The sequence below is a fragment of the Lemur catta genome, chromosome 2 (assembly GCF_020740605.2).
Source record: "Lemur catta isolate mLemCat1 chromosome 2, mLemCat1.pri, whole genome shotgun sequence".
Classification (NCBI taxonomy): domain Eukaryota; kingdom Metazoa; phylum Chordata; class Mammalia; order Primates; family Lemuridae; genus Lemur; species Lemur catta.
Genome location: NC_059129.1, coordinates 34,969,656 through 34,980,090, shown reverse-complemented (window position 1 = coordinate 34,980,090; position 10,435 = coordinate 34,969,656). Strand labels below are relative to the sequence as shown.

Genomic DNA, 10,435 nt, shown 5'->3' with positions numbered 1-10,435 from the left:
TGGACACCTGGGAGTGGGCTGGGGCCGGGGAGCTCCCAGTCACGGGCTGGACGCGCAGATGGTGTTCTTGATGGACTGGGGTAGCGAGGTCCTTCTGGTTCTCAGCCTACGGGCTCGAACTGCGGGGGCTTGGTCCCCCGGCTCCACCCCATCATGTGGCCGCCCCGGCTCCGCCTCTGCCCCAGTTCCTGTTTCGGCCTCTGCTGTCCGTCTTCGGCCCCTGGGGCTCCCGCAGAAGCCTGCTTTCCTGCTCCGCTGGGGCCGCTCTTCCGGGGCGCCTGCCGCCCGCATCCGCGCTCACCTGCCGGGGCATGGGGCCTCCCCCCGGCTTGGGCCGGCCCTTCTGGGGCCCCCGAGGTGCCTCGGCCCCACCGTGACCAGCCGGCCCGCCTGGTGCTGCCGTTTCCAGGATGAAGGGCAGCGAGGGGGACGCGGGCGAACAGGCCCCGCTGAACCCGGAGGCCGAGAGCCCTGCGGGCTCGGCCACGTACCGCGAGTTCGTGCACCGCGGCTACCTGGACCTCATGGGGGCCAGTCAGCACTCGCTGCGGGCGCTCAGCTGGCGCCGCCTCTACCTCAGCCGGGCCAAGCTCAAAGCCTCCAGCCGCACGTCTGCGCTGCTCTCGGGCTTCGCCATGGTGAGGGGCGGGAAGGGGGCGCACAGGATGGGTGGCGGGCTCGGGGTTGTGCGTGAAGTGAACGGGTCCCAAAGAGGGCAGAGGAAAGGGAAGATGGTTTTGGCGGGCGGGAAACAAGGTCCCAAGGGACTGAAGAAGTCCCTTTTTATGCGGGGGGGGGGGGGGGCGGGTGTATGAACATGGCCCTGTGAATAGACACAGGGCACGGGGAGGAAAACCAAGTCCGAAAGGTGTCAAGAGAAAGGGTAAACAAATCACCAGCGGGGATGAGTATGCAACCGTGGGGCAAAGTGGTCCAAAAGGAGCATCCTCCTGGCAGGATGGCTGCTGAGTCCCCCAGAGGGTCAAAGGCAAACCAGCTGGGTGGGGGCTGTGTCAAGGCGGCTGGTGCGCTCAGGCGGAATCAACTGGATGAAAGGTGGGCCCGTCCCAAGGAAGGCGGCCACTCCCCAGCCGGCACAAAGGGTGCTGGTGTCACTCAGGAGAACTTTGAGAAGAGATGTGCCTGTGAGGGAGCCGCTGGAGAAGGAAGCTGATAAGTGATTCTCAAGCTGATAAGCTGCAGTTATGGGAGGACGACACCAGCTAACGGTTCCAGCAGTGGTATCACAGGAAGTGGGACTGAGGGAAGTCCCAGGGTGAGGAGTCAATAGGCACAGACCTGGTTCCTCCCTGCTTACGGCCAGCTGTGCGACCCTGGACAGGCCTCCACCCCTCACAGGCAGGCCAGTGGGAAACTGTGAGATCATGGAGGGTGTGCCCTCTGTATCCTGCCAAGGACCCGCCCCAGGATGAGCTGTGATTCTTGTCATCAGGAACCCCAGATCCAAGCATATCAGAGCAAGACACACATGAGCAATGGCTCCAGCTAGCCTGCTAATTGGACAGACGTGGAAACCAAGGCCACGCCTCTAGGGCAGTAGCTCTCCCAAGGGCACTCAGCAGAGGAAGGATATAGAATGAACTAGGACCCAGGGTCACTGGACTGTTAGTCCAGGGTTTCCCCACCGTCATCACAGGAAGGAGAAAGGCTGAAGGGGGCCACTTTTGGGAATGTGCTCCTGTAGGGGCAGACATCCGAGGCAGCTGAAGTGGGAGTCATAGTACAACAGGTGATCTGGGTTAGTTCCTACCCCTTTCTGTGCCACAGCCTCTGTATGTGAAAGATGACAGGGAAAGTCTTTAACCCTACAGGTCATCCTAGGCCTATGCTTTTCTACGTGGGGTCCCAGAATCCAAAGACCAGCTTACCCTTCCTGGGGGTAGGGGTGTCATCTGGGGCCAGGGAGTTGGCTCCCCTTCATCTGTACAGACTACAAAGGGAAGGGATCAGCCACCCATGGACCTAGCTGAGGGAGGTCAATCCCATGGTCCAGCCTGTTCCCAAGGAGACAATCCAGCCACTGCTGGACTTGCAGTTTGCTACGGCAACAGTTTAAGGGCTAGGGCCTTCTCTGCAGGATCAAGAGGCTGGAAGGGTAGGTTCTAGGGGCAGTACTGGCCCTGGCCCTAGCAGGAGAGAGCAAGGCTGGGCCAGGCTCTGGGAGAAACCAGGACTAAGCCTGGCCCAGATCCCTGTCTGTGGAAAACACCTGCTGACACCTGCCATGGCCCAATTTCCCAAAATACTCAGCCTTGTTTTCCTACCTCCATTGGCCAGGCTCTGCAACTTCCTTCTCCTTTCCCCAGCCCCAGAACAATCTAATGGATCCCACAAGAACCAGGGATGGGGAAGATCCAGATTCTGAAACCCAGATGGCCAGAGTTATAATAATATTACACAAATTGTATTCAGCTGTCACTAAGTACCAGGTCTTGTGCTCAGGGCCTTTATGTGCACCATCTTTCTATCACTCTGTGAAGTCGGTACCACTGCTATGGCCATTTTACAGATGAGAAAACTGAGGATCAGAGATGTTAAGACACCTGCCCAAGGTCCCAAAGCAATTAAGTGGCAGGATTTGAACTTAAGCAGTCTGGTTCTAGAGTCCAAATTTATACATTCCTAGAAGAGGGTCGTCAGCTCAAATGTCTGCAAAGGGCAGGCAGGCCATATGGATGCCAAGTTGGCTGGGTGGGACTGGCGATCAAGAGACTCCATGACCTGTCCAAAGGAAGCAACCATGACTCAACTCTAGCTGACAATTGTCATGCAGGAATGTTGGCCTAGTGTGACCAGATCTTCCAAGTTTTCAAAAGGATCTGGAAATAGGGATATATGAATTCTCTTGTTTTAAAAGATAGCAACTTTTTTTTTTTTTTTTTTTTGAGACAGAGTTTTGCTCTGGGGCCTAAGCTAGAGTGCTGTGCCATCAGCCTAGCTCACAGCAACCTCAAACTCCTGGGCTCAAGCGATCCTTCTGCCTCAGCCCCCCAAGTAGCTGGACTACAGGCAAGCGCCACCATGCCCAGCTAATTTTTTCTATATATTTTTAGTTGTTCGGCTAATTCCTCTCTATTTTTAGTAGAGACGAGGTCTGGCTCTTGCTCAGGCTGGTCTCGAACTCCTGACCTCATGTGATCCTGCCTCGGCCTCCCAGAGTGCTAGGATTACAGGCGTAACCCACCATGCCCAGCCTAAAAGATAGCAACTTGTTCAGTTAGTTTTTTAAAAAACACACTGTGAGGCTGTGCACAGTGGCTCACGCCTGTAATCCTAGCACTCCGGGAGGCCAAGGTGGGAGGATCACTTGAGGTCAGGAGTTCCAGACCAGTCTCAGCAAGAGTGAGACCCCCATCTCTACTGAAAATAGAAAAAATTAGCTGGGTGTGGTGGCACACGCCTGTAGTCCCAGCTACTCAGGAGACTGAGGCAGGAGGATTGCTGGAGCCCAGGAGTGTGAGGTTGCTGTGAGCCAGGCTGACCCATGGCACTCTAGCCCGGGCAACAGAGTGAGACTCTGTCTCAAACAAGACAAAAAAACACTGTGAGCCAAGCAAAACATGTGCAAGCTGGCTGTGGTTCATGGTGTGCCAATTTGCAAACTCTGGCCTCAGGCTTTAGCATTAACTATAATAATAAACAGCAAACTCTTACCTAGTTCTTACTATGTGCCTGGGACTGTTCTTAGCGCTTCATGTGTACCATCTCATTTAATTTCTACAACCACCCATGGCTGGTCATGGTGGCTCATGCCTGTAATCCTAGCACTCTGGGAGGCCAAGGCAGAAGGATCACTTGAGCGCAAGAGTTTGAGACCAGGCCGAGCAAGAAGAGCAAGACCTTGTCTCTACTAAAAAAATAGAAAAATTTGCCAGGTGTCATGGCGTGTGTCTGTAGTCCCAGCTACTCAGGAGGCTGAAGGAGGAGGATCCCTTAAGTCCAGGAGTTTGAGGTTGCTGTGAGCTATGATGATGCCACTGCACTCTACCCAGGGCGACAGAGCAAGACTGTCTCAAAAAAAAAAAAAAATCCCACAACAACCCCATAAGGCAGGTGGGTGCTATTATCAATGCCCAATTTCAGACAGGAAATGAGGTACAGAGAGAAGTAAGTAACTTCCACGGCTAAATTTGACTGGCTTTAAAAAAAAATTTAAAAAAGAAATGCGTAAATTGTTTAAGATTACACAGCTTGTAGAGCTGAGAATGAATCCAGGCAGCATAGCTCCAGAATCTGTGCTTACCAGCCCCTGTGCTGCAACAAGGTAAAACTGTCAAACATCTCATCCAGCCCTCTGGACAGCCAGGTAGGGAAACCAAGGCCAGAATAGGACAGAGCTTTGCCAAGGCTGCCTTTCATTTATTCCACCAAGGCTGAGTGCCTTCTTTCTGCCAGGCACTGTTCCAGGTCCTAGGGATGCATCAGTGATGTAAATCAACAGGCAAAAAAACTTCTACTGCTCAGGAGGTTATGGGCATTCAATCCATCCCCTCTTGTCCCCACAGGTGGCAATGGTAGAGGTACAGCTGGAGAGCAACCACGAATACCCGCCGGGCCTGCTGGTGGCCTTTAGTGCCTGCACCACTGTACTAGTGGCAGTGCACCTCTTTGCACTCATGGTCTCCACATGTCTGCTGCCCCACATTGAAGCCGTGAGCAACATCCACAACCTCAACTCTGTCCACCAGTCGCCACACCAGAGACTCCACCGCTATGTGGAGCTGGCCTGGGGCTTCTCCACCGCCTTAGGCACCTTTCTCTTCCTTGCTGAAGTTGTCCTGGTTGGCTGGGTCAAGTTTGTGCCCATTGGGGCCCCTTTGGACACACCAGTCCCTGGGGTACCCGCATCCCAGGTGCCTGGGACTCTGCCACCAGTGGCCACCTCCTTTAGTCCAGCTTCCAACTTCCCACCATCCTCTGCTTCTGCAGCCCCGTCACAGGCTGAGCCATCTGAGGCCTGCCCACCCCAGCAGGCATGTGGTGGTGGTGGTGGGGCCCATGGGCCAGGCTGGCAAGCAGCCATGGCCTCCACAGCAATCATGGTACCTGTGGGGCTCGTGTTTGTGGCCTTTGCCCTGCATTTCTACCGCTCCTTGGTGGCACACAAGACAGACCGCCACAAGCAGGAGCTTGAGGAGCTGAATCGCCTGCAGGGGGAGCTGCAGGCTGTGTGAGGCTGGTGTTAAACTGCTGCAAGCACTGCCTCCCGGATCTGCAAGAGACTCCAGGGCCTGCAGACCTCATTCCCTGTCCCTGGCTTGAGCCACTTCCTGTGGCCACTCAGGTAGAAACCAGTTTCCTGCCTGCAGGGTCCTTGGGGAAGCTTCCACATTCCCAGGAATTTTCCCTGTCAGCCTGTGCCATGGGTTTTATAAGCTCTATGCCTGGGCTGGGAGAAACAAGGGAGGAGGTAGAAGGTCCTCAATCCAAGGATCATGTGGTAGATGGAGGTGAGGCAGGGAGACCCTGGTGGGACCTTTGGTGCTGACCCTCAGCCACCTTTTCCATTCCTACATGGGATGGTCAGAAGGTTACATGCCCATACAGCTGCCCAAAAAGCAGTCAGCCCTTGCTTTATTTTTGTAGACTCCATTTTATGGTTGGCATTTTTGGGGAAACTTCCCTGTCCCCAGATTTTGGTGGGTTCCACATTCTTGCTTTAGTTGCTGTAGAGGGATTTGGGTATTTCTACCCCTGGGCACATGTCCAGCTTTTCCTAGGAGAAGCCTCCATGTTTTTGGAGATTTGAGCCCACACCCTACCGTTGGTGACTTGTGGCCACATACAGGAGGGGTGGTGCCTGACCCACTGCCCTAGCCCTACACTTAGGCACCTATATCTGGTTCTCACCCTCCTGGGCTAGGGTCAGAGGTCTTTGGAGACTGAAAGCCTGTGTGCCCAGCCTGAATCCTTAGCAAGGGTTGGGTGAAGAGGTTTGAAGGGAGAAGGTCCAGTCCCCAGCCCTTGGAATAAGGAACTCTTCTGACACTGAATTTTTGATGCACCTTGTTTTGTATAATAAATTGTGTTTCACAGATGTCCCTGTGGCTGTGAATGGGATGAAGGGGGGGCCTTCTTCAGACAAGGCTACTTGTTTTTAAGAGTCAGGTAGAGGCAAGTGCACCTGGGGGGCGAGGGGAGTGGGTGCCAGGTATCACCCCATCAGGTGCTAACGAGGGCCAATAGCTTCTGAATGTGGAGAGTTATTCTAAGGCCAACGGCTTTGAGCTCAGGGTGTATCTCTTCCAGTATAAGTTTTTCTTGTGTGACTACTACATACTAGAGGCTTTTCAAAGGTTATCTCATTTAACTCTCACGACTACCTCAAAAGACAAGTCTTTATCATTTCTATTTCAGAAATAAGGAAGATGAGGCCCAAGAAGGCTGAGGATCTTGCTGAAAGCCACACAGCTAGTCAGTGAAACTATACTTGGATTATCTTTACCATCACATGGGAATCTCTTTCTCTTTGATTTAAGTAACGAGTACCTTTCAACTAGGACAAAAGAAAGGAATCTTATCACATCACCTATGCCTCCATGTAAATTAACTTTTCAGCCTCGTTTCCTTCAAAATTTTTAAGGGTCTTAATCCCGTCTTCTATTCTCATGGTGTGAGACCTTGGACAAGTCTCCCTTCCCCCTTTTCCTATTACTTAAAATGGTTAATTTGCATAAACCAGGCTCCAAAGGCCTCTCCTGTACTATTCTGATGTCTACAAATTAACATCCATTTTTAGAGGAAGAACCTGGAACTTAAGTCCAAGGTCAGACCAGCCTGAGCAAGAGCGAGACCCCGTCTCTACTAAAAATAGAAATTAGCTGAACAACTAAAACTATATAGAAAAAAAAAATTAGCCGGGCATAGTGGTACATGTCTGTAGTCCCAGCTACTCTGGAGGCTGAGGCAGAAGGATTGCTTGAGCCCAGGAGTTTGAGGTTGCTGTGAGCTAGGCTGATGCCACAGCACTTTACCCCGAGCAACAGAGCAAGACTCTGTTTCAAAAAAAAAAAAAGTCCAAGGTCATATAGCCAGGGACTGTCTGGAGCTAGGCCATCCTCAGCTCAGGGGCCTGCGGGAATGCTGTTCCCCCCAGCGACTAGGGTGCCTACGTCCATACAGAATAAAAAGGGTGCCCAGCCTTTGGGCGACCCTCAGCCCCAAGGTTCCAGATGCAGGCCTGGACTGGTGCTGTCCTTGTGTGGCGGGATCCCATGAGCACAGGGAGCCCCAGCTGAAGAGAGCAGGCACTGGGACCATGATTCCTGGAGAATAGACCAACCCACTCCAGTTCCTGTAGGACCCAGTTTATTTTTTACAGGACTCCTTTAAAGGGCCTGTAGGCCCCGCTAGGCTTATTAGAGAACCTCGAGACAGGCCTGGATTTAACCTCTAATGGTGGGCTGAGTACGGCAAAATGGAGCACCTTCTAAAGGCCTCAGTCTCCCCATCTATCAAATGGGCATCTTAAACAGCTAGAGGCCCAACGGGGATAACAGAAAGAAAATGCTCCTTTTGCTATGTGCTAGGCCGGGCAAACTGCCTGAGTCACCACTCTCGGTAGTATTTTTCCACCTCCCGGGAACCCCTCCCATCCCACCCCGGTTTCGGTGGGTCCTGCGGGAGGAGCCCCCGCGGCTCCGGGCTCCGCACGCTCTGACCACGCCCCTCTGCGCACAGCGCCTTGACCCCGCCCACAGACGGATCCGCAGATTCGCCAGCCCGGCTCGCCTCAGAATTACTCGGGCCCCACCATACTCGGCTGAAAACGCTCATCGGATTCCAGGAGGAGTTTTAGGCTGTAGCTATTCCCCCGGGTCAGAAGTGGGCTGTCCCCTGAGTTGTGCTACTAAGAAAAAATCCAGAAAAAGTGGCTGACTCTGCCAACAGGGCTTGGCTAACCAGTCGTTATTTTCTTGACTTCATCAAGGCGGATGAAGAGAGGCAACGGCTGAGGCCAGGAACTAGCGAATCTGCAGCCTCTTAGACCTTTGGCCGCGCAAGGAAGGGGCAGGGAAGAGGGGCAAAGGAGCGCGCATCCTGTCCACCGACCCGCCCCGCCCGCCTGCCGAATCTGCGTCTGCTCAACGTGCCACTCAACCCTCCCCAGCTCTGGCTGGCCTCCTCCCTTCGCCCCGCCCCCCTTTCCTCAGGAACTAGGTGCAGCTTTCGTCGCCGCCGATTCGTCACGAACCCTAGGCCAAAGCAGCCGGATCGTGGTGGTGAAGCCCACTCTCCGGGGGATGCGGCCAATCTACAGGTTCCCCGGGCCGCAACTCTTGAGCCTCACAGGGCGCCGGCCGAGGCGAGGCCGTTACCCTCGGCCCCGTGGTTCTCCCGGCGGCGCCCGTGGCGAAAGTGCGAATGCAGACGCTGTGCCTGCTAGGCCTCGCGCAGGTGGCGGTGGTGTTTGGTGCGCGCGCCGGGGAGGTGGTGGTGGGGGGGCGCCGCCGCCGCCACCGCTGCGGGGCCGGGTCTCGCGCTGCCGCCGCCGCCGCCTCGCGCCGCTGAGGTGCCGCGCGGGGTTGGGGGAGGGGGAGCCGCTCGCCACGAGCGGGTGAGTGGGGCTGCGGCGCGCGTGCGCGGACATGGGGGGGGCAGAACGCGCCGGGGCGGGAGGAGAGGGCAGCGGCGCGCGTTCACCCACCCCCCCGCCCGGATTCGGGGCCGAAGCCGGGTCTCGGGCTGGGTCTCGCGGTGTTTCCAACGCCCCGAAGAGGTGCCACCTTTCGGCCGAAGGATCGGGGCGCGGGGACGGGCGCGGGTGTGTGGGAGCGAGACCGGGCTTGGCCCGGACCGCTGGCCGGTGAGGAGGCGGGAGGGGGCGGGGCCTGCCAGGGGGCGGGGGAGGGGTCTTGCGCCGAGGCCAAGTGGGGCGCGCGCTAGGGAGAGCGGGAAGGTAGGGGGCGCGAGATGGGCCTGGGGGCCTGGGGGTAGAGTTGGGAGGTGGAGGGAGATGGGTTGTTGTGGCGAAACAGACAGTACTTGGGGCAAAATTTTGGGCAGCCACGGGTCATGGTGAGGTGTGGAAACTGGAGTGATGAGAGAACCTGGAATCTGGGCTAGCCAATGAGGGACAGCAAGGGAGGCAGGCCTAAGTCCTGAGCCCCCTTGCCTGTTCCTCTTCTCCTAACAGTGTAAATGAGCGAAGATGGATCAGGAAGGTGGGGGAGATGGGCAGAAGGCCCCGAGCTTCCAGTGGCGGAACTACAAGCTCATCGTGGATCCTGCCTTGGACCCTGCACTGCGCAGGCCTTCTCAGAAGGTGTACCGCTACGATGGAGTCCACTTCAGCGTCAACGTGAGTGTCCCAACCTTTGCTTGACATTTAGGGAACCCCAGGCCCCTCTGTTGTCTGTTACTCTGTTCAGCACCTAGAACTCCCACACCCGTAGCCTGCCTTCTTGAAAATGGGCAATTGACCCCAGCTCTTGGGCACGTGAGTCTCCAAATGGGCTTCTTAGAGCTGAACAATCTGGTTTCACTCTGAGCTAATTTTCTGTCTTTGCTTTGCTTCCTAGGACTCAAAGTACATACCAGTCGAAGACCTCCAAGACCCCCGTTGCCATGTCAGGTCCAAAAACAGAGATTTTTCCCTCCCAGTCCCTAAGTTTAAGGTAGGTGTCTGCTGGTCTCCTGGTGTGATGGCTCTTGGAGGGTGTGGAGGATCCATCCTGGCACTATAGTCTGATGAAAGGGGTTTTCCATTGAAAGGGTCACAGCCAGGTCTAACAACCTCTGAGGCTGTGAGACTGAGTTGTTGTGGACAGGAGGTACACTTTTCTTGTAGACTGGTATAAGTGAGGTGCCCCAGGTGTACCCCTCGTGGCAGGAGTATTGACTTCTTGAAGGATGAGGTAAAGACACAGTTAACTGCATGTACCTGTCACTGTGTATTCCTAGAAAGTGCACAGCACAGTAGTTCCTCAACAATTAAGGGGAGTGACAAGGTCATTGCCTCTCTGGAGACCTCTGTTCCTTACCTCTCTTTTGGCAATGTCATTCACCATCTTGTTTCCTCAGATAATTCCCATTTCCTAGCCTAAGCAGCATACTCATCAGGCCTTGACCTGGGTCTAGAAAATGGATAGTTCTTAGTTTCTTTCGCTAATTCTTTATTCTTCCTTTCTAAATAAATTGTTTACGGGGTCCCTTCTCCCTTTTTATTACTTTGTGCACTTTCGTTGGGTAATCTTTTTCACACATAGCTTCACCCATGATCTAAATATTGATGATTTCCAAGTATCTGTTTCCAGCCAGCCTCAGTCTCTTGAACTTCGGACTTCTGTGCCTGCCTGGTAGAGAGACAGCTCCATTTGTAGGCCCTGCAGACATCTCAGACTCAAGAGATTTAGAATAAATTGTCTTTGCCTGCTTAATCCTGTTCTTCCTTTCATTTTCTCCCTATCGATAA

At 54.6% G+C, this 10,435-nt stretch overlaps 2 protein-coding genes across 6 annotated transcripts in view; both read left to right on the top strand.

The window, feature by feature from the left end:
* The first annotated feature begins 187 nt into the window (after positions 1-187).
* Positions 188-6,471, top strand: ORAI3 (ORAI calcium release-activated calcium modulator 3). 2 transcript variants are annotated; one of them, XR_006733446.1, is made up of 3 exons: positions 188-638; positions 4,527-5,305; positions 6,379-6,471. XR_006733446.1 is itself a non-coding variant. In XM_045543316.1 (2 exons), the coding sequence occupies exons 1-2, from the start codon at positions 411-413 to the stop codon at positions 5,193-5,195; spliced, it is 897 nt and encodes a 298-aa protein (XP_045399272.1). In that variant the 5' UTR covers positions 188-410; the 3' UTR covers positions 5,196-6,058. The 2 variants fall into 2 exon arrangements, 1 of the variants encoding a protein (XP_045399272.1); XM_045543316.1 differs by lacking the exon at positions 6,379-6,471 and having other exon boundaries at positions 4,527-6,058.
* The window catches only part of SETD1A (SET domain containing 1A, histone lysine methyltransferase), a 25,053-nt gene continuing 19,864 nt past the window's right edge, over positions 5,247-10,435 (top strand). Inside the window, exons 1-4 of one of the 4 annotated variants that reach the window (XM_045543301.1) lie at positions 5,247-5,305; positions 7,952-8,578; positions 9,158-9,322; positions 9,543-9,638. In XM_045543301.1, coding sequence (XP_045399257.1) covers positions 9,173-9,322; positions 9,543-9,638 — 246 coding nt within the window. In that variant the 5' untranslated portion in view covers positions 5,247-5,305; positions 7,952-8,578; positions 9,158-9,172. Of the gene's footprint in view, positions 5,306-7,755; positions 7,839-7,951; positions 8,579-8,656; positions 8,828-8,917; positions 9,323-9,542; positions 9,639-10,435 lie in introns of those variants that run through there. The other 3 variants (XM_045543299.1, XM_045543300.1, XM_045543302.1) reach the window with 3 other exon arrangements.

Coding starts and splice junctions, on each gene's coding strand:
- ORAI3 (XM_045543316.1), top strand. CDS start 411: ATGAAGGGCAGCGAGGGGGACGCGGGCGAACAGGCCCCGCTGAACCCG. Junction 639..4,526: donor TGCTCTCGGGCTTCGCCATG/GTGAGGGGCGGG, acceptor TTGTCCCCACAG/GTGGCAATGGTAGAGGTACA.